Source organism: Podospora pseudopauciseta, assembly GCF_035222475.1.
Source record: "Podospora pseudopauciseta strain CBS 411.78 chromosome 5 map unlocalized CBS411.78m_5.2, whole genome shotgun sequence".
NCBI lineage: Eukaryota > Fungi > Ascomycota > Sordariomycetes > Sordariales > Podosporaceae > Podospora > Podospora pseudopauciseta.
This window is the reverse complement of record NW_026946666.1, coordinates 227,493-249,268: the sequence shown is the minus strand read 5'-3', so window position 1 is coordinate 249,268 and position 21,776 is coordinate 227,493. Positions and strand designations below refer to the sequence as shown.

At 54.5% G+C, this 21,776-nt stretch overlaps 7 protein-coding genes across 7 annotated transcripts; 4 read left to right on the top strand and 3 right to left on the bottom strand.

The window, feature by feature from the left end:
* Positions 1-50: 50 nt before the first annotated feature.
* On the bottom strand, positions 51-3,138 carry QC763_502410 (uncharacterized protein; the record flags this gene model as incomplete). The annotated part of the gene is given in 4 exon segments (XM_062912837.1): positions 51-489; positions 569-1,639; positions 1,714-2,350; positions 2,365-3,138. 3 exon segments carry the CDS (start codon positions 2,124-2,126, stop codon positions 51-53), a joined length of 1,923 nt encoding a protein of 640 aa, XP_062763798.1. The 5' UTR covers positions 2,127-2,350; positions 2,365-3,138.
* A 3,785-nt stretch (positions 3,139-6,923) lies between these two features.
* DAL81_2 (Fungal specific transcription factor) lies at positions 6,924-8,720 on the bottom strand (the record flags this gene model as incomplete). The annotated part of the gene is made up of 1 exon (XM_062912838.1): positions 6,924-8,720. The coding sequence occupies one exon, from the start codon at positions 8,718-8,720 to the stop codon at positions 6,924-6,926; it is 1,797 nt and encodes a 598-aa protein (XP_062763797.1).
* A 658-nt stretch (positions 8,721-9,378) lies between these two features.
* QC763_502430 (uncharacterized protein) lies at positions 9,379-10,815 on the top strand (the record flags this gene model as incomplete). The annotated part of the gene is made up of 1 exon (XM_062912839.1): positions 9,379-10,815. One exon carries the CDS (start codon positions 9,379-9,381, stop codon positions 10,813-10,815), a length of 1,437 nt encoding a protein of 478 aa, XP_062763796.1.
* Positions 10,816-11,435: 620 nt separating this feature from the next.
* QC763_502440 (uncharacterized protein) lies at positions 11,436-13,067 on the top strand (the record flags this gene model as incomplete). Its single annotated transcript, XM_062912840.1, has 2 exons — positions 11,436-12,877; positions 12,950-13,067. 2 exons carry the CDS (start codon positions 11,436-11,438, stop codon positions 13,065-13,067), a joined length of 1,560 nt encoding a protein of 519 aa, XP_062763795.1.
* Positions 13,068-13,389: 322 nt separating this feature from the next.
* On the top strand, positions 13,390-15,957 carry QC763_502450 (uncharacterized protein; the record flags this gene model as incomplete). The annotated part of the gene is made up of 1 exon (XM_062912841.1): positions 13,390-15,957. One exon carries the CDS (start codon positions 13,390-13,392, stop codon positions 15,955-15,957), a length of 2,568 nt encoding a protein of 855 aa, XP_062763794.1.
* A 332-nt stretch (positions 15,958-16,289) lies between these two features.
* QC763_502460 (uncharacterized protein) lies at positions 16,290-19,049 on the bottom strand (the record flags this gene model as incomplete). Its single annotated transcript, XM_062912842.1, has 1 exon — positions 16,290-19,049. The coding sequence occupies one exon, from the start codon at positions 19,047-19,049 to the stop codon at positions 16,290-16,292; it is 2,760 nt and encodes a 919-aa protein (XP_062763793.1).
* A 1,016-nt stretch (positions 19,050-20,065) lies between these two features.
* Positions 20,066-20,332, top strand: QC763_502470 (uncharacterized protein; the record flags this gene model as incomplete). Its single annotated transcript, XM_062912843.1, has 1 exon — positions 20,066-20,332. One exon carries the CDS (start codon positions 20,066-20,068, stop codon positions 20,330-20,332), a length of 267 nt encoding a protein of 88 aa, XP_062763792.1.
* Between the last annotated feature and the right edge of the window lie 1,444 nt (positions 20,333-21,776).

Genomic DNA, 21,776 nt, shown 5'->3' with positions numbered 1-21,776 from the left:
GCCCTGTTTTGATCCTTCCCGCTTTATTCCCATACTGATGACCCCGTCCCTCATCTACCAACACTCACACCGTCTTCTTCAATCATGCACGCGTTCTCGAGCATATTCGTCCACTTGCCACTGGTGCCGGCGTGGCTGTGCTTGAGATGCTGCCGAAAGTGGTCGGCCCGGTAGAACTTCTTGCTGGCATTGCATTCGCGGAATTTGTGGACATCCTGGAGATGGCGAATCCGCTTCTCCCAGTCCTCGTCGGTGACGCTGGCGTTTGGCCCGTTGCGTCCAAACTCCTTCCCGCAGTATCCGCACGTGTCGGCTTCACCCGGTGTTGCCGTGCTGTCGTGGAAGGCCCGCTCGTAGCCCGTCAGGGCTGAACAAGACCAAGAATGCCGACGCACGTGTAGAGAGTTTTGATGTCTCTCGGCCTCATTCTTGTTCTTGAAGCGGTTTCCACAAAAGGTGCATTCATATTGCTTTTCAGCCTCGTGTGTGCTGTAAGCTCGATCAGCATGCTGCGTTTCGTCAAAAAAAAAAAAAAAAAAAAAAAAAAAAAAAAAAAAAAAAACCATACCGGAGCTCCTCTTCCGTCTCAAACTTCTTGGGCTTCTTGGGACAGCATTCACACATGTAAGGGCCCTTGAGCTTAGCGGCCAGGCTGCTCCCATTGGTGTTTTTGGGCATCTCGGCCACCTTTCTGGGGGGGACCAGCGCAATTCTTCCCGTCGGCTGCTGTGCCGCAGCGGCCGCTGACCGCCCCAGGCCCATCCCGATTGCCGACCTGGGCGAGCCAGCCGTCATGCTGAGTGGTGTGCCGTAGGGGCTGCCGCAGTTCATCGGATCTGTCGGCGAGAGACCGCTGGGGCTCAGTCCCGGCGAACGACGGCCCAGCGTCATGCTACTCGTCGTGAGATTACTGCTGTAGCTTCCGCTGCGACTCACAGGGGATCTGCCTCCCAAGGTGGAATTTTGAGGCATAGAGAGCAGCCTGGGTGTGGGGGATCCGCGCGAGATGCCAGACCCATCCCGGCCAGGCCACCGCATAGAATCGCTCGCCATGGGCACATCGTCGCTTGGGGGCGACGATGCACGACGCTTCTGACCCGGCTGGTAGCTTTCCCTCTCGCGCTCCCTTTCCCTCCAGGGGTCTTCTATTTTTAGCCTGCGCATCCGCGTAGTTTCCTCCATGGGAAAATCCGCATCCTCGTCGCGCCCCTCGTAATCATGCCCGCCGTGCGAGAGACCTGGTCCTTCACTGTCCGTCATGGACTGTGTGCTGTACAGTCTGTGCGAGCGCGGGGAACGCTCAAGGTCGGTACTATCAGTGGCACTCAATGGGGATCGGTAATCCATAGGTCCCAGGTGGCCAAACGGCGAAGGTCCAGGCGACGTAGCCGACATGGGGGACCTGCTGTAACCGATATCGAGGAAGGGCTGCTTGGACCTGTGGGGAAGAGATAGCGTCGAAAGGTCAGCGTGATGGGCGCGAGGGGGTGGGAGTTCGTTGTGGGATGTGCTGAGACCGGAACGGCGTATGGTGGGCCTGTTGAGCCTGTTGAGCATGGAATTGTCAATGGCTTCGTGGCTTGGACGGAAGCTCTTCATGGTCTGGCTGATTGCGCTGAAGGATGGGAGGGTCGTAGATCTGTGTGTTTTGTTTACACTGTTAGCGATTGCGCTCCTTGGACCTCTATTACAGAATCCAAAGGGGGAAGCTACCTGTTGGAGCCATAGCTGTGGTATGTCTCGTCGTAGTCCGAGTCGCGTCTACGAAAGTCGTGGGGGCTCATGCCCAAACCGCTATCTACGCTCCCGTCATAGTTGGCGTCGCGCTTCCGCATTCCCTCCCACTTTTGATGCTCCTTTGGGTCGATGGGTCCGTTGATGGGCACCAGGCGCGGTGGAGGAAGCGGTGGAGGTGCGAAGTCGGTGTCTCTGTTGCGTATCGCCATGGGATTCGAAGCAGCCGAGGGCGAGAGGTTGTCGTTAAATGGGATGCGATGGGACATGGGCGCAAAGGGACCTGGAGGGAATCCGCCATCGCGGCCTGATAAAGACGGTAGCGGCCCACTGTTCATGGTGTCTCTTGGCCCGTGTCGCGACGACGGGGCCTGAATGGGAATGGCAGCCATGGTTTCTGCTCGTATTGATGGTCGACTCGAGCTCGAGAGATGACGTCCCTGGGGGCTACCAAGGACCTGAACAGCTGAACCACAGGGCCAGTGGTTCGACACCTCAGCCTTGCCACCGCCTTGGTTTTGAAGAGAGCGGCAGCTGAAACCAAGCTTCCGTCAAGCAGCAAGAAACAATGATTGCTGGTGTCCGTCCAGAGCGGGCGAGCGCGCGCGCGAGAGACAGGAGACAGGAGACAGGAGACAGGAGACAGAGAGACAGAGACAGAAAGAAAGAGACGGAGAGAGAGGCCTCGGTGTTGCCGATGCACCTCTCAGGTGCAACTCGGAGAGAGGGATTGGAGGGATCGGAGGGATTGGCTGTGTTGTAGGTAAGGGTACTCTGTAAAGTAGGCGCGAGCTCAATCCGTCTTCCAGCCTAGTACTACCTAATGTCCGGGAGGTAAGGAGGAGCAGTGAAGGCGAAAAAACAAAATAAAAAGTATAAAAGAGATAAAAATAAAAAATACTATCAACAGAACATTGGAAGGGAGATCAGAGCTCTCGATGCGGCAGCGGTAGCGGTAGCATTTCAACAAATGGATGGATACTCCGTAATGGATAATGGATGGGCCCCTGGAGAATAATGGAGATGGGAACGGGAGAGGGGAGGGGGGCCCGGGGGGGTGATTGATTGGTACGGTAGGTGACTGGGGAGGTATTCGAGGGCCCGGGGGAGAGGGGGGTGTGAGCATTGATTAGGTAGTGGAGGTACCTAGCCCTGGGCTGGAGGGCGGGGGCATGGATGGCAGGATGGGCGGTCTTTGACAGTGCACGCCTGAAGGAAAAAGGAACTGGAAATTGTGGTGTTGTGCCTTGTGGGCTTCTGTCGCACGGTTTTGGCGCCATGGCGAGTCGGGTCGAGGGTTCTCCCATGTCTCAAAAAAGAGGGGCAGCGGTGAGGTATTACCCAATACTCGAGACGGCGTCGAGCTTGGAGTCCAAACTAATGTCGCCCTGGACGAGCTGGGCATGGCCGTGTCTTGGTATTTTCCTTCCATGATTTCTTCTATGACCAGCTGAGGAGGACATCTCTCTGGATACCTTCCTTATGGTTGCACTCGGTTGTGTGCCGACAGTGGCCGATGATGACAGCTGCCCTCTGATCACACACATCAAGCACGAGATCAGCAAGAAATCACCGTCGGCTTTCTCGGTCGTGTCAGTCTGACAGTTGATTGTATGTATATTCATTCCATTCTTCAAGGCCCGGACCTTGCTACTGTACACTACACAACACTAGGCTTCAGCCCTATTGCTTTTTCATCACAGTCACCCGCCCGTGTCTCACCTCGTCGTCACCCCGCCCAGCGAGACAGATCGGGGCTTGTTGGATGAGATTCCCTCAGGCTAGCCTGTTTGGATAGGGCCCAGGAGACCCGAGTCAGCTTGTGCGTCCGTCCACCAGCTCCCCACCACACACACCACACTGTCCACACCACACTCGGATTTCCAAAGTCGGCAATAGGTATAAAACAACAAAACGGACACGACCGAAGGAAACACGGCGAGAGAGATGGCAGGGATAATTATCGCCCACCCCCTTTTTTGACCAGGCCAGGGCGTCTCGCCCGTTTTTCCAGAGATACGGAGGCACTGGAGGGCGGGCGGCAGTCTGCCCTGTAGGGTTGCGGGCAACCGTCCCCGTACCACGTTGGTATTTTTGCCAGCCGTTGGCTTCCCGTCCAAGCCGGCCCGCAACAGGATTAGGAAACCACAGATGGTACCGTGGCGATCGTGATGACGGGACCGTCGAGCGGGGCTTCGCTTTGCTTTGCTCTGCTCGTAAAGTGTATCTCATCGTGACCACCAAACAACGGGGCAAGAATCTGCGGCCCGTCGCCGCCCTATACTAACGGTTGGTGTCTCGCACTCGCTTACCTGATCATTTGTGGAAGAGCTTCATTCTCACCGCCCTCACCGCCATGTCCATGTTCTCAGCAGCTTTCAGCTTCTGGAGTACAAAAGGCACAGCAACCACTATCAACCGCTTCTCGCCACTCGACACCGGCCGTATGGATGAGATATTTGGGGGCCTCGGAGCTTGACCTTGCTTCCAGCTTGGAAGCCAGCCAGCCGGGCTTACTCATCTGTGCTGTCTGTCATGTCATCCCGACGGCAATTCTCATCAGACGAAATCTGATCTGGTGTCACCAACAACCTGATACGGCGGCCAGAACCCAACCGATGTACATGATCGGAATGGAGTAGGTACCAAACGAGAATACAGTTCGGTGTGAGAGAGCATGCTGCCGGTGACGGTGCTGGGATAGTGTTGGTTGACTCCAAACGATTCGTACTGTGATGAGTTGTGATGGAAAAGAGGGGGATGGCGTTTTCGGTGGCTTCTGTGCAAGGCACGCAGAATCTCAGCCCTACCACAAGTTCGTCAGCGAGCTAGGGCCATTCTCCGTTGCTGAGGATCGATGCTTATTGGGTCAGTGTGTCCACTGGGGGATATGTCACGGCTGGGGTATCCTTGTCCTATTAGGGCCGTGACACATCCCGAGGCTGAAGGTGAGCGTTTTTGTGCTCGCAAGCGACACGCCTCCTCCAGTCCTCATCTCGCTCTGTTGCCTCTAGAGATAGGCATGTACAGTACATTAACTTGTCAGCTCTCTTCGTGTTCGTGTCTTACCTATATATCTATAGGACATAGCATATTCTAGATCTGGACATGAGATGGCGCGTTCCTGTGCTTCCCCAAACGTGCGCCTGGACTCGCGCCAAGATCCGCTGCTCACCGCGCCAAAAAGTTCACGGACGCTCGGCATTTGACCATGGTGGATGCCCCGCATCTCTTCCAGGTCACCACAACCCGGCCGTGGCTCTGTGATTTGTTGTCTGGCCGCTGTTGGCGATATCTTCGACGCCGTCTAGGATTTCGCCTCGGCGACTAGGAACAAGGCCAATACGGAGTCGATACGGTGCACTTGGTAGATACGGAGCAACCAGACCGATATCCTCCCCTTACTACTCTACGATATCGGCATTATCCGCTGAAATTTACACTACGACAGCCCTGTCCGGATGCTGGTCTCTTGAGTGGGGGATCAGCGGGATGTCATCTCGGTGCTGGTTCAGACTAGACAAATCCCCCAGGCTAAATACTCAGACGATCGCCGACCTGTCTGTATCCCCAATCAAACTGTTTCGTTGCCATCGACTGGCCATACGACGCAAACTTTAACCTCACCATGGTCGGAAATGATGTGGGAGGACCAGTCGGAGGACGGTATACGGAGACAAGTCCGCATTTGCCCTGTCTCCCCACGGGGCGAAACACGGCAGTTATCCCCGCGCTCTCTCCTCCGCCGAGAGCTGTGTGTTTGATACAGGTTTTCAGGGGTTTGCTGAGAATGGTAGCAATAGTCAAGGTGAGAAAATGACATAATGACCAGGTTCGTCTTCCGACAGCTTTAGCCTCTCTTTTTTCTCAACAAGGGCAACTCTCCGGTACTTTGTTACGCAAAGAATAATAATCCTGGATGACCAACATGGGAGAAAAAATTCCAACTGTCCCGTCTGACCTGGAGTGACATTGGTTGCCGTGGTTCTCGACCCGCTTGCGATGGCACCCTTCAACCATGCTCGACCGTTTTTATTTACCGTTCTCCAACCCTACAGGGCAGAGGGAACAAAGTCCACACAATCTCGCAGACCGCAACATGCTCGCTTGGCCAGCTTGATCCACATCCATCCCACGCTTCCCCTTGTTCGATAGCTTCGTCTTTCCTTCCTGCCGCTGAACCGAGGGATGCATCGGTGTATACCCCACAGAGCCACAAAGCAAAGCAATCCGTCCAATCCAACCCATCTGGCAATCTCCTGCGGCATATACAGGGCTGTCTCGAAGAGATATGATGTACGGATGGATGTACTTGATGCAACAGTCATTGTGACCTCACCTTGCCTGTCAACTCGAGTACTATCTTGGAGGTCTCGGTGGGGCCTTATTACCCCCAAGAAATCTCGGAGATGATACAGATAGTATACACGGATATGATGATTAGGATGTTATAAGCCAATCATTATCATTCAGCAGCTGAGATGGTTGATAACGGAATCGTGTACGTCCAAGAAACGTCTGATACCTCAATCAATATCGTTACTCTATATACCAGCCAGATCAGTCCACCTAGGGAACCTGGAGCTCCATAATCCACTTGCTCACAGATCTGCTATCCCCTATCGTCTACCTGCAAAGGCAAGGTTTCGACCGTGAGCGTTAGAGCTGTCAAGAGCAAACCAGTCCGTTCAGTCAACAAGTACGCAGGTCAACTCCCGTATATGCCAAGAGCCTGAAATTAGCAGTTATATTCCTTTTCTTTCCTCGGCTATATATCACAGTTTAACATATCTGGTGTATTACCATTTAACATTAACACATTATACCCTCTCAACTACTTCACTTTACCCCTTTTCAACAGAAAAAGTACTTCTTTCCTCAAATGGTTCAGCCCGACCCGACAAGTCCAAGTACCTAGCCGCTGCTGGTGCTATTGTGCCATCTTCCATGATGATTTTTTGGTTCTCAGACGGAATACAAGAGCTCTCAGCGACGGTGCTAGATGTCAGGGACATACATGGATGACTGTTTTTGCAAATGGAGCAAAGTCATGATGTACAACTTGTCCAGCATACTGGAGGGATAACCATCCAGATCAAACCGACAAACCAAACTGAAATCTGCAGTCATACAAGGCACCACGAGAGCTCCCAGTCCTGCCGCCACATCGCTTTGACAAAGCCATAAACTCAGCCACCTGTCGACTCAGGGACAGCCACACCCCTACTCATATCAATCTCGCTCAGGCTCTCCTCCATCTCTTTCAAGGCTGCCGTCACGAACCCCACCCCCTTTGCCCTAACCTTCAACCCCCATCGGAAATCCGCCAGCTTCTTCCGGTAGAACTCAGCCTCGTCTTCCGTGGCACTGGTAGCCCACAGCAGCCCACCATACGTCCTGATATAGGCCAGAGATTTCGGCGCGGCAAACCACCAAAACGCCTGGAGATGCTCCGGCTTGAGAGCATCGACAAAGGCAACAGCCCTTTCGAGTCTGGCCCGCGCGGCATCGCGGCACAGAGCTATGAGCGGCGAGGGGGCACTATCAAGGTTGCTGATGATGTGTCGATGGATAATGATTTCGGTCACAAGGTAAGAAAGGTGGAGGTAGCCGTTGGAACAGAGCTTCCTCGTCTTGATATCAGACATGCGCAATTCTGGCGGGAGAGAGTGCATCCAGTCCTTCAGCTGGACAACAAGAGGCTTGACGAGCTCCAACAGCCCCTGAAGGCCTGCAGATCTGACAATTGCCTGAACTCGAGTGTCGTGTGGTCCATACAGACATTCCTTTGCCTCTGTCATAATCATGGTTAGTCTGGTCAAATGGATGAACAAGAGTCGACCCTTCTCTACTTCGCTGCTGCCTTCTCTATTCTCGTCATCAGCCGCGGACTCGGGAAAGTCATTCAGGGTGATGTCAGGAAGCTGCCAGCATGAGGACGAAATATGGGATGGACGGCCATGAATGAGACTCCCCCATTTGTCCTGCATAAAAAGGGCCCAGGAAAGGCGGCGGCGGAGACCCTTCTCCCAGTCAGGAATATTCCAGTCGGAGCAGTCCAAGTGCAATCCTAGCTCCTCACCCAGGGCAACAACCTGGGACGTCAGGATCCATGAGTCACAGCCCGCCCTCTGCAACAGCAAGAGCGCAGCTTGTGCTGACGACAGCTTGGGTCGATGCATGACATCCATCAGCGCCTTGGTGGCCCATTGTGACAAGGCGCCGGTATCCGGTTTGGCCTGTGACGACAGTTCGCGGTCAAACTCCCACCAGTCCATGGCCAGCAGGTACACGGCCGCGAGAAGCGGAGGCGAAAACTCGGTATAGGATCGTTTGTATTTCTCCATAAAAACGCCCTTGTGGAGGATTGGGTAACTTGGGTGCACTGTTCCAAAATACAAGTCCACCAAACCTCGCCCGTGGGGGCTCACTAGGCTCTCTATCGCTTCCAGATCTCGGTCTGTGTCATTGCTCAAGGGCGCATCATGGTCGGGCTTGGACAAGAAGGTAACATGGTGCGCAACACGACGAAACTTGGTGCCGGTCAAGCAGTCCTGTGATGGGCCAACTTGATGTATAATGTCGACTAGCTTCTCTTGCTGGGGAGAACTCGAGCCAATGTACTTGAAATGTGTCGTTCGGTGGAGGCCGAGAGCTTGGTCGAGGAGTGATGGGGTGGCATCCTCAGTGATAGCTTTTCGTCTCTTGCCGGATGCGGTGCTGCTGTCCACCGTCTCCGGGGAAGGCTGTCCGACACCGGAGCCTCTTTTCCTCCTCAGCTGAGGCGCATCTTCATAGGTGCAGTCGCGGTCGTGGAATATACATAGAACGCATCGTTCATGACCAGGGGCCTTTGCGCATTTCAGCTTGCGCTTGCGACAGGTATCGCAAGGACGTTCAGGTCGGGAGGATAGTCTCGCTCGATCGCGGGTTGGGGGCTCGGTAGCAAGAGTCGCGGGTGAGCTCGAGCCAGAAGAAGCGTCCATTCCTGTTCACTCAACTGATCTGGATTACAATGGCACTGACGGATGCTGGGCGCTGTCCGTCAAGGAGACATTTCTGGAGCAGGTATCTACCAGATAGGTAGATACCTGGCTTATCGCCGGTCCTTATCTCTAGTGTCAAGCCACATGATGATTCCACTGGCATTGGCTGGGCTGCCCACATTCCCGCGTGGAAGAGGATCACACCGAACGACGAGGGTCAAGAGCAGATCTGTTGTTTGGGTAATGATGGCGATGATGGTGATGGTGAAAGGTGATGGTCTGATGGAGGTTCCAAGACGTTATTTTCAGCGTGGAACACTGGAACCTGGCAATAAGACTGGACCCACCACCGTTGAAAGCACGCTCGCTGGCTGCGGTGACGTCATGCGCGCGCTTGGAGCTCAGCCTCTACCTTCCAGCTGCCCAAACTTCACATCTTTTCCAGGCCTGATAGGATGGGTCAATCTTTCCCATTTCTAATTGAGGTTGTGTGTTTGATGACTTTATGATCGTCCCTACGACACTGCTTTTTATATATTGAAGCTCTCTCTCTTCAACTCCTGCACACGTCCTCGTTCCTTGACTCCTCGACACCAAGCTCCCACCTGCAGGCCACCTGCATGAGATCAGACAAACTTCCAAACTCAAGTACAACGCCATGAATCATGTATTCTGGCGGCTGCCGCGCCAACTGACGACATCTCTTCCGCGCAGACACTCTTGTCTCCCACTCCCCCTATGCCACCCAGCCGTGCGCCACTTCTCGTCCAAGCCAGCCGAACGACCTGGGGATACGAAAGCCAGAAAACTCGACCAAAAGTTCTTGGACCAACAGGAGCAGGAAGTAAAGGTCCGACAGCACCAGATCAAAAGACCATGGCACCGCGAGGGAGCCGACAAGCCTACCGTCGACCCAAAAGGCGAAGACATCCAACCCATCACCAAAGGCAAACTCCTGACCACGCCCACTCGGCTCCTGAAACTGATCCTTCCTTTGCCCATGGGCGTCGAGAAGGACAGGCAGAACAACGGCAACAGTGACGATAAAGAGAAGCCCGATTATGCCCGTTCGATATCTCAAAATGACACCATTCAGCCCCTAGCCATACTGGTCCACCCGCAACAACCGCTATCCTACGTCGAGCGCCTCATCCAAGCCGAGCTACCACCTGTGTTGGAAGACGGTAAAGAAAAGATTCCGAGTATATATTTCCGGGCCGAGGATACCGAACATGGTGATCAAAAGCCGACAAGCCGATCCGAAGCGCGAAAAAAGGACGCCGCGGGACAAGACGCGTCGAAGAGAACACACGTGGCGTCGTACTCTGGGTTGGGCCACGAGGGCCCCGAGAGGGAAGGAAAGGAAAAGCGCTGGGTCCGTTGGAGCTCGAGCACCGAGATGGGAGACTTCATCCGTGATGCAGCACGAGGGCGCGAGTTTGCCATCGAAGTCGAAGGCTATCACCTGGAGATGCGCGTGACGGTGCCGAGTTTCAACGACAGGACATTCTACATGCGATCCAGGCTGCGAAAGATGAGCCATGAGCTAGACAGGCTGGCCAAGATCAAGAAGGAGTGTGACTTGCTGGCGCATCGTGGTGCGAACCTGTTGGCCAAGGGAGGGTTCGGTATTTTGACGGGCTGGTGGGTGATTGTGTACTATGTCACGTTTCATACCGATTATGGGTGGGATCTCATTGAACCAGTCACCTACCTTGCCGGACTGACAACAATCATGGGCGGATATCTCTGGTTTCTCTATATCAGCAAGGATCTCAGTTACAAGGCGGCCATGAACGTGACGGTGTCAAGGCGACAGAACGCCTTGTATGAGGCGAAGGGCTTTGACTTGGAAAGATGGGAGCAGTTGGTGCAGGAAGCAAATGCGCTGAGGAGGGAGATCAAGGCGATTGCCATCGAGTATGATGTTGAGTGGGACGATGCGAGGGACTTGGGAGAGGAGGTTAAGGAAGCTTTGGACGAGGAGAATACCAAGAACGGAGAGGACTACCGGTCTGACGAGAAGGAAAAGGACGAGGAGTTTACAGAGGAGGAAAAGAAGAGGCAAGACAAGTCCAAGAAGAAAGATTCTTGAGATACTAGTGTATCGAATCTACCTCATACATTTGATACCTGATGTTCCAGGGGGGGCTGAGCTGGCGTGTCTGTCCCGGTCAGATGTTGAATGATCGCTAGGTGGAGTGATGTTGCCCAATGCTGATGATGGATGCAGATAACAGCGCTTTAGCGAACACACTTGAGAAAGCCCCAGTGGAAAGAGGCAGAGAAGGGTCTGGGTGTAAATTCTGATCCCTGTCCGATATCCTCCAATAACAGTGGGGTGATTACCAAAGAAGCAGGGACTGGCTTTCCCGATGTTCCTGGATGACGGAAGATGCGCAAGCTGATCCCTGTAACCCCTCCCTGCCCCTCGTTGCGCCCGCTGGAGGCACGCAGCTGTCAGAAGCTCACATAAAGCTGCAAGCAGAATCACCCCATACATCTCATGCCTGCTGCCGCCAGCGCCACTCTGATATCGCCATGGAAATCTTCTAGAGAAGAAGGCCCGCCGCCGTCTTATTCTCGTCCTTATTAACCCGAGACCTATCAAGCTGCCCAACAGACACCATAGGTACCCCGCAGTGCACTAAACGCCCCGCCTCCATCACTACCTACGCTTCCGCCTTCACAGCAGCACCCGTGCTACAACCCTCCATGGGGTCACAGGTCATCTACCTGCCCGACGGGCAGAGCTATACTGTTACACCTGTGTTCGCCGGCCTCTTCTTCAAGTCCAATGACCTCTCTGTACACCACAACGCCTTTCCAGCCGGCTGGACCATCGTCATCCACACTGTTGACCCGGACGATGGCAGCTCTGGCAGCAGAAGCACCCCCGATAATGACTCGATACGAGCCGATGTCGATGGCAGCCCCGCGCCCCAAAAGATGTCTCACATCCACGCTTTTACAAGCCCCACCCTCCTAAACGACAGCCTCTTCATCTCGTCGATATCGAGCCCCTCGAGCCATGACTTCAAGCCAGCAGCGAGCCCTACTCGGCAGGTAGCCATGATGCTATGGGTCACGCTATTCTGGTACTTCCACCAAAAGGCTCCCCCGTCTGCCCTGACGACGGATGCCTCCCGGTTGACGCCTGCAGCTGGCAGGCCGCGTGGCGAATGGCGAGTGCGCATCAAGAGAGACGGCCTGCTGAAGGGGAGAAACCTGATACCAAAACTGGAGCGCATGGGCTTGATTGCAAGCTTCAATTCTGCCGTGGGAACCGCGCTGGACGACACAGAAGACCAATGGGCCAACATGTTTGTTTCGCGCAGGATGTTTTGGCAGACCCCCGGCCGGTTGTTCCTCTTCACGCTCCAGCCCACCACCAAGTTCACCCGATCCGGTACTGCGTCGCCGACTCCCAGCCGGCCTGGATCGCCAGCCCAGGGCGAGCGTACCATCTCACAAATTGCCGACATTTCGGATCTCCCCGGTGCGCCACCACCTACCACCCTTGCCAGTGTACCCTCTTTTCCGATCGGTCCCTTTTTCTCGGCATCCCACCTACCGACATACTACCCTCCTGCATCACTGCCTTACACCATAACCAATCACACCCGGCATCCCCTCCGCCCGAAACCTCCTCGCATGGGGGAAGTCTTTTATACCCGATTCATACCCTCGGTGAACCAGTACCTGTCCTTTAGGGTCGCCTCCATCTCACTTCATCCGGTCCCGTACCTCGGACCCACAGGTCCCAAGTCTTCAACACATACACACCTTTGTCAACTCAGCGATACAGCCTTGGTTCAACAATGGCACTCTAGTCCTCGTGTTTCGGCCTTTTGGGGCGAATATTCGCCAAAGTTTTTGTCCAATGCATTGCAGTCAAGGCATAGCTTCCCAGCTATTGGCCTGTGGGACGGTGTGCCCTTTGGCTACTTTGAGCTTTATTGGGTCAAGGAAGACATTCTGGGGAGATATGCCGGAGGTTCTATTGACGACTATGATCGCGGTTGCCATGTCTTGATTGGTGAAGAGTGGGCACGGGGGAGAGTGCAGAGCTGGCTGACGAGCTTGGTGCACTGGGCCTTTTGTGCTGATTATCGGACCCAGAGCGTGTGCCTAGAGCCAAGGGTGGACAATGAGAGGTATGATGACATGCTTGTCTTGATGGCAGGATTGCCTAAATGGCTAACTAACTGGCTGGCTTTCTTCTGCAGGTTTATTCAACATTTACAATATGCAGGGTTCAGCAAGGAGAAAGAGATTGCCTTTCCACACAAGCAGGCTTGGTTTGGAAGGTTGAGGAGGGAGAATTGGGAGGGTCCGGAACTGTGATAGATTACATATGGAGTAGCAGGCCGATTTCATGTACATATTTCATGCGGAAGATAACTAACTACTATTAGTGAATTGGGATTGAGATGATGAAATAAGTAGTAATGATGAGAGTCAGCATCAACCATGTAGGGGAGCAGCAGATATGGTCTGTGCTTTCAGCGGGCACACGCTAAAAATCTGCCTGCCGGCTTGGCATCGTCACAACCTTCAATGAACCCCAAGACCAAAGACCCCAGACGCGACTCGACACTTCAACTCATCGCGTCGTCCATCCCTTGAGCACCACTCGCTCGCCTTTGCCTGATTAAACCAATAAAAGATGCCCCGCAGAGACGAGGACGACGACGAAGATGGAGGCACAGGCTTGTATGTGTCGGAGCTAGCCGAGGACAGTCTGGAGGAGGGCAATCCGTTTGCTACCCACATTTCACATTCTGATGTCGGCGACGACCACGACGACGACAACGACGAATCTGGCTCACACGAGGAGGGCAGCGACAGAGAGGACCATTCTGACGGCGACGAAGAAGAAGAGTATTCCGAGCATGACGGCCGCTTCGACCTCATTGACGACATGGCCGCTGATTCTTCCGAAGAGGAGTCGGAAGAGGACAATGGTGGTGAGGACGACTCGGAAGACTCATCCGACTCTGATGATGATAAGAACGGCACCCGCCGGATTCTATTTCAAGACAAACGACGCAGCAAAAAACGCTCTCAGTTCATCCCTCAATTCAGCCGGCTCCCGCTCGAGCTCCAGCAGCTCATCTGGAAGCAGTTTTGTCCAGACTTGTCCGAGAAGGCGCGCTTCTATGAATTCCAGATTGTCGGCCATTTGGTGCCCCAGAATGGTACCCCTCCCGAGATTTGGGAAACCGTCCAACTCGAACAGCAGACCAAGGCGGCCCGGACCGTGCTTGCCATACACCACCAGAGCCGCAAGTTCGCCCTTCGCTACCTCCCCGATGAGCTGGCTCTCCGGGGAGGCTGGGGCTCAGTCCGCTTTCACAGCCAGCGTGACGTGGTCTTTATCGACCGTGTCGCCAGCGCCATGTCTCGTCACTTCCCGCCATGGCCCATGCCCGTCATTCCAGGAGTTACAGACAGGATCCGCAACATTGCCTTTGAAAAGGGTTTGTTTTTCTTGACGGGGGATCCGATGCTTCAGAGCTTTACTTGTGCCTTTCCAAATCTACAGCATGCTTTCTTTCTGGCAAAGTACAACCACTGCGAGGCAAGGAATCTGCTCTGGTGCGCTGACCCGAGTGCGAACCACTACACCTTGACCAGCGAAGAGGAAGCAGAGATACAGCACGGAAGAAGGGGACATGAAACCAAGAACTTTGTCGAGTACCGCTGGGTTTGGCCCAATGTCGAGAAGCGCGCTGCCGAAGCCAGGAGAGCATCGGTCGCCGACGCCAGGCCCACTTCCGCCGACGACGTCAACGGGACCAGCAACACCAGAAGCCCGGGCGTAGTCGAGGAGGAGTTTCTCACCATCACACCCGAGGAAATCGCTTGTTATGCGGCGGACGATATGCGCGGCTTGGACGACTCTGATTCTGACTCGGACTCGGACGAAGAGGAGGAGCCGGGCACCTATGTGCAGCGAGCGTGGAGTTTGGGCTTCAAGGTTTGGCCAGTGATTGAGTTTTTTGACAAGAGAGGCGAGCGCGCTTTTCAAAAGCTGCTGCAGTGGAATGAAGACGGGGCGACGGACGTGGCGTTCGACGACGAGGACTACTCCGACGAGGGGGAGGAGATACCGGACGAGTACGAAAGTTCGGGGATTGATGATTCAGAGATTGAATCGGAGGATAGCGATGAGGATTCAGATGATCTGAATATTGTGGACGTTGACAATAGCGACGGCAGCAACGAGGGGGATTCTGAAGATGACGGGGAAGGGGGTGGCAGCGTGGTAGACTCGGATGATGAGGGGGTCGATGGGGACCGCCCGCTGATTGATCTGGCTGGAGAAGATGGCAACGAACACGACGACGAGGTTTTCACTGGATTTTCCAGCCCCGAACCGGAATCAGTTACACTTCGCGCATCCTCCAGCGTGGAGGAAGTGCCTGACACTGAATCTGATCAACAAGCAGTTAGAGCGAGGCTCAAGCGCAGACGAAACAGAATCATGGAGTCTTCAGATCTGGAAAATGACTCAGACGACCACGAGGATGACGTCCCTCGGCCGGCCAAACGACCCCGCCGTGTAGTGGACTCTGACTCTGACGACGAGAACGGGACCTCAGAAGAAGAAGAGGTGGTACCTCGGCCAACCAAGCGAGCCCGCCGGGTGGTGGACTCTGATTCCGAGGAAGAGGACGGCAGTGCCGAAAAAGACGAGGACGATGAGATGCCTCAGCTTATCAAACGAGCCCGCCGCGATAGCACCGCTTTGCTTGTTCGCCCCGACGATGACACGGATCAGGAAGTGCGGAAAATGAGGGCCAACAAACGGCTCCGAGCTGTTATCTCGGACGACAGTGAGGATGATGACGATGCCCACCACAACAGCAGCAAGGAAGAGGAAGGGGAAGAACAAGAATCCGATAGTCAATCCTCCGAAGAGACCGACGAGTCTGAGTCAGAAGACGAAGAGAATGAGCAATTCAGCCGCTCCAGAAAGGCAACCTCAGCTCTTGCACAGAAGCTGGGGTTAACCGGCGGGAGGGGTCGAATTCCCATGCCACCTTCTGATTCTGAGGATGATGAGGATGATGACGACGACATTGAGCGCAAGAGAGGGGATGATTACGACGTTGGCAATTACGAGGTCTTTGAGGATGACGATGAGGATATGGAGGTGAACCGGGATGGGGAGGATGAGGAGGAGATATTTGGGGGAGATGATTATGACGAGGACGAGGAAGATTACTAGATTCCACTTCTTTTCTTGCCCTTCTAGAATTGCCACATACCTTGTATGTTGGGCTTTATTAGCATTGGCGGTTGTAGCTCATATCGTCTCTAGTTACAAGTTTGGCTTTGACCCTACAAAGCCAGAGATGAGAAGGTGTTGTATAGATATAGCTCCGCTAGGGGATAAACACCGTTTGCCTGCAGATATTCTTTTGTGTTTCGGCTGATGGATTCTTTTATGTGCAGGTAGCCTTTTCAAACATTCAAACTGCAAACAGCTCGACATGGTCCTCTGTTTTGAGAGAGTAAATCAATCATTATCTCCCGTCATCTGGATGTTATCTCTCCAAATTACGCTCCTACATGACCACTCTCCTGCGAATATGTACTCGGTTTCCGCTTCAAGGCAGATACTCCTCCCTCGCCCGCAGTCGTCGTCGTCGTCGTCGTCGTCGCTGGGGTAGTCTTGGCCTGGACAACAAGCAGACTAACATTGGCCTTGTCCCCTACTCCCTTCCTCACCTCCGCAGCGAGACGTGCCGCCTTCAGCCCAAGAACCTTGCGAACGGCAGCCAGCTCAGCCGCGGCGGAAGAAGACGGGCCCGCGTCAACAGAAGATGCCAACCAAGACGAAACAGACCTCCCCACCACCACCAGAACCGACCGCGAGCTGCGCACCTGCCTGCATGGCGACAGCAAGCTCTGAATCGCTTCGGCTGTGTCCTGAGCATCAAGGTAGACAACCCTGTCGCCCAGACTTTCGGAAAGAACCGACTTGAGCGTGGCCATCTCACTGTCGGCGCGGTTGGCCGCTGCTTCGATAACAACCTCCAAGACGACCTTGTCGGTCTGGGCGAGTTGATACCCTAGCCTCACCGCAAAGAGGTCGTCCTCACCTCCTCTGTAGAGCACACGGACAACCTTTGGGCCTTTGCTTTCGGCGGAGTGAAACTTGGCTGCTCCGATGTCTTGGGCCTCGGCTAGGCTGACACCTGTCGCGTCTCGGGTGAGTTGTCGGGTGATTCCCGTCTTTGTTGCTTGGGAGTCGTCGCCTATCCTTGACCGGGGGTGGCTGGTGCTGAGGAGGGAGCTGTCGACATAGACTCCCACGGCGGCGAGGTGCCTGTGCTTTTCGTAGACGTCTGTCACGAGGCCGGCGAAATCCTTGTTCGCGAGCATGTTGTCCTTGATGCTGGAGTTGCCGCCGTAGTAGAAGCTTTGGATTTCGGAAATGGTGCCTGTCTCGCTCCAGGGGACGAGGACCAGGTCGCTGTTGGTTTTGGAGGCTTGGGTGGCGAGGGTGTCGGCGAATCCCTCTTCGGGGACGACAGCGATTTGTCCAGAGACGATGACGTCGCGGGAAGTGTTGTTGGCGGTGGAGGTGCCGAAGGCCTTGACGATGGGGTCGTGGGAGGCGTAGTCTTCAATGTCGGATACTTTCATGACGGAAGAATTGCGGTCTGTCAGCTCCACCAGACGATACCCTTGAATGCGAAGTGGCCTCTGCTCATCTGTGTGAGCGGTGGAGGGGTCGGCTGCCTTTTCGTTGTCTGACGAGGCACTGGCCGCTGGTGTTGGGGCAGAGGAGGAAGTAAACAACGAGATGAGCCCCAGAATAGAGGACAAGCCATCCGTTCGAAGATAGACCAGCAGACGGGTGGCCACATCCCCCTTGCGGTATTTTTCCTCCGAGTCTTGACCATCCGCTGGTATGATCGGATTCCCATCCCAGTCTATCTTGCCCTTCTTCCACAGGTCGAGCTTCTGCTGATACCAGGGTGGATAGAGCCAGCTGACCAACGGGGCCGTGGAAAAGGTGGTGACGAGAGCCATAATGACAAACATGGTGAAGGTCTTTGTGCTCAAAATCTTGGCTTGCAGGCCAATGTTCAAAACAATGAGCTCAACCAACCCCTTGCATGACATGAGCGTGCCGATGGTGAAAGACTCTCTCCAGACCAGCCCGTTCAACCTCGCGCCCAGAGTTCCACCAGCCAACTTGCTGAAGAAGGCCACGAAAATGATGGCAATCACATAGCCCCAGACGGTCCCGGTGTTGAGTAGGCCGATGTTCGTATTGATTCCCGAAAGCGCAAAGAACAGCGGCACAAACAGTGTAGAAGTGAGATCCTCAATCTTCTCGGTCAATTTGATTGCAAACCCGCCCTCATGAGGGCACATCAGCCCGACCATGAAAGCCCCAAAGATAGAGTGAACGCCAATGATGCTCGTAAAGAAGGAGGACGCCAACACCATGAATAGCGTCAGCGCAACCACACCCTCGGTCGGCCCGTTCTCCAGGCTCTTCGTCCTGCGCAACACCCAGATGAATGCCGGACGGACGGCATATGCCAGGAACAAGCTGTATCCAACCGAAACCAGAAACACATACAGCGCCGTTATTCCGGCTCCAGCATTCACAAGCGTGACACACAACGCAAGAAGAACCCAGCCCACCACATCATTGGCGATGCCGCTGGTCAGGACAATCACTCCGACGGTGGTGTTCAACAGCTTCAAGCTCGTCAAGATTCGACATAGGACTGGAAACGCCGTGATGGCCATCGCCACACCGATGAAGAGAGCAAAGATGCCAAATGAGATGGGGGCCGTCCCTGGCTCACCCGCAAACTCGTGGTACAGCCCATATGCCACCGCCACACCGAGTCCAAAGGGAATCGTCATGTCCAGAGCTGCGACGCTAAAGGCGATTCGCCAGTTGCTCAGCAAATATGCCAGGTTGATTTCCAGTCCAACTAAAAAGAGGAACAGCACAAGGCCAATGTTGGCCACAAGTCGGAAGGGTGCCATGCTGGCAGGCGGAAAGATGGCATCAGTGAAGCCGGGGATACGGCCCATAACGGAGGGTCCGAGCAGAATGCCTGCGATGACCTCTGCAATCACTCTCGGCTCTCGGATCTTGGACAGCGGCCAGTAGAGAGCACGGGTGAGGGCAATGACAATGGTGGCCTGGATGATGAAAAGGACGAGGGGGTCGGCGGGATTGTAGATGGAGGGGTTGAGGCCTTCGAACACGCCCGCTTGGGCGGGAGCTCGAACCACGGTTGGAGTGGCCGTTGCCGCTGTTGCTGTTGTTGTTGTTGTCGCCATGGTGGGCGAGCCAGATGAGCCTGATAGGCCCTTGTTCGGTGAGCACGAGAGAACACAACGGCGACTGGATTTGGTGGTAATATAATGACCTCCTCAGAGGCCAGGAGCCGAGGAAGGAAAAGAACAATGGATCAGTTCCAATTCAGGAACTGAAAGAGAGAAACGGGGAGCTTCAAATACTCGAGACAAAGAGACCCATGCCTTGCGGGACAGGTGGGCGCAGGGCCCACACTCAGGGTTCGTGACAGATCCCAGTTGGGAGGTGGTCAGACAGCTCGTTTAGTCGCAATCATACACTGAAAAAGCTTCGTGGCGTCATGATGTTCTTGCGTGACCGTTCGCCTTGTTCAATGTCGACAAGACAAGGGGCGCCAAGGTCAACAATCTAGACCGCCAGAGACCGTCAAGAAGCGGTGGAGGGGGCTGATAAGCATTGGGAGGTGACGGGCTGAGAAACTGGAAGGAATGTGGCTTGTCTGCGCCGTGCTTGGCGTCAACCTCCCCCGCAGCGGCACAGCCTTACGAGCACGCCTTCACCCATCACCTGAGATGCCAACATGCATGTGGCTGCTCCAAGACCTCAACTCGACTCAATGGAACAGCAGCAAAGATCGTCAGACAACACCAGCCTGAAAGAATCACTTGATGCACTGTACTCCCGGTTTCCTCTCCCGCCAGACACACGTTCCATTCGTTTGTTGGAGCTCGAGGCGCCACCTCCCAGCCACGAGTCAAACTTCCTACCTCAGCTCCATGGCGACCTTCGGGTAGTCAGTTTTGAAGACAGCCGGCCGTCTTTCATTGCTCTTTCCTATGTCTGGGGCGGGAAGCGGCCATCCCCAACCACGCGAACCATTGTATGTCATGGCGTCCATGTCGACATCACTGAGAATTGCTATGCGGCCCTCTGTCAGATACGACGGCGTCATGGGTACAGCACACCTGCAACACTCTGGGTCGATTCAATATGCATCAATCAAGAGAATGAACAGGAAAAACTTGACCAAATTCCCTTGATGCAGCACATCTTCTCCCTAGCACAGTCGACCTATGTTTGGCTGGGACATGGCAATGACCGGAGTGATCTAGCTATGGAGTATCTATCGCAATTAGCAAGATTCGGCAGGCAGCTACCGCTGCGTATCTGTACTGCTCCTGATGCAGCAACCGCGAGGGCTGAGTCTGCGAGGTATAGGGAGGCCGTGTGGGAAGCGATGAGATGTGAGCTCCTTCATTCTTGGGGCGTCCTGTCTTTTGAATCTTCTTCGATGCTAAAAACATGAATGCGTAGTCAGGTTAAAGCATCGTGAGCCGGTAACCCGCAGTGTTGATCTCGACCAGGTGCTTGATCGCGAATGGATACACCGGTCATGGACATTTCAAGAATTGATTCTGGCTCGCCATTTAGTCGTCCTGTGCGGCACCAAGGAGATCTCTTGGGAAGAGCTCATCAGTGCAATCAGTCTCATGGCACAGAATAGCATGGGCAGCTTCAAGACGATGGCTGAGCTTGAGGAGACGGCGGCGTCATACCCCGTCAGCCCCTCGGTCCTAGCCCACTGGCAGTCCATGATTGATCTCTGGCTTGGACTGCCGCGGCCTTCCAATGGGTTTGAATCTTCACGAATCCACGTCTCGGATAACAGGAAGTCGTCTTTGAGAGATGACATTATTGCTTATTGGGACAGGTTTGGGGACTCACCTTTACTCTTTCGACTGTTTCACTGGACCGTCGCCGCAATTGGGCTAATCTCCGCGATAGGCGCATGGGCCTATCTGACGAGGGTGTTCGTGCAGATACAAGTCTTGACTAGCTTTCGGGCTGGAGCCCCTGTCGTGCTTGTCTGGTTTGTGATGACCGTATTGGCAGGCATCCAAACCAGAAGACTGTATCTCGTTTGGTACGGGATCGGCTTTGGGCAAGGACAGTCATGGCTTCGTGACTCGGCTACAGCAACCGAGACACTTCAGGTTGCTGAAGCACTTGATGGCATCCGGGCGGCTCTGCGGGAGCGGATCAGCACACAGCCCCAAGACAAGGCCTTCTCCATCTCCGGCATCTTACAGACCTGCGGTGCCAGCCCCTCGCCACCCGACTACTCTCTTTCAACAACGGAAACCTACCTCACCCTGGCGAAAGATCTTCTTGCATGGAGACCAGAAGCACTCATCATGCTGATGGATGCTGGTATCAGTACAGCCTGCATACGTGATCCCAGTGCTACTGAGACCATATCGTGGGTGCCAGACTGGAGCACCCCTCGACCCAGTGCGTGGCTGACCTCAAGGTACCGCCTCAACAACACTTACGACATTACACCTGGGTACGATTACCAACTGCTAGATCCATCAGCTCTTCTACTAGCCGGGACCTTCACCGGCACGGTGATGTGGGTTTCGCATCCGTTTGCACCCACGCATCATCTAAAAGGGGCCGAGTTGCACTTGGCCCTTGCTGCAAACCTTTACACATTGCACTTCTGGCACCTGACCATCTTCAAAGACCTCTTTCGGGCCAGACGCTCCGACACAAAAGAAACCTGGAAGACTCGCCAGTTCGCCGTCCTGGAAGGCTTGGTCCGGTCGCCAAACAACAGTCGGCCGGAATACTGGCACATACCGGAAGACTTCCCCGACCGCAGAGACGACTTTCAGGGCTTCTCACAGCTCCTGGAGATACTCGACAACCTCTCGCGTCCGTCCGACCTGAACGACTACCAATCTCTC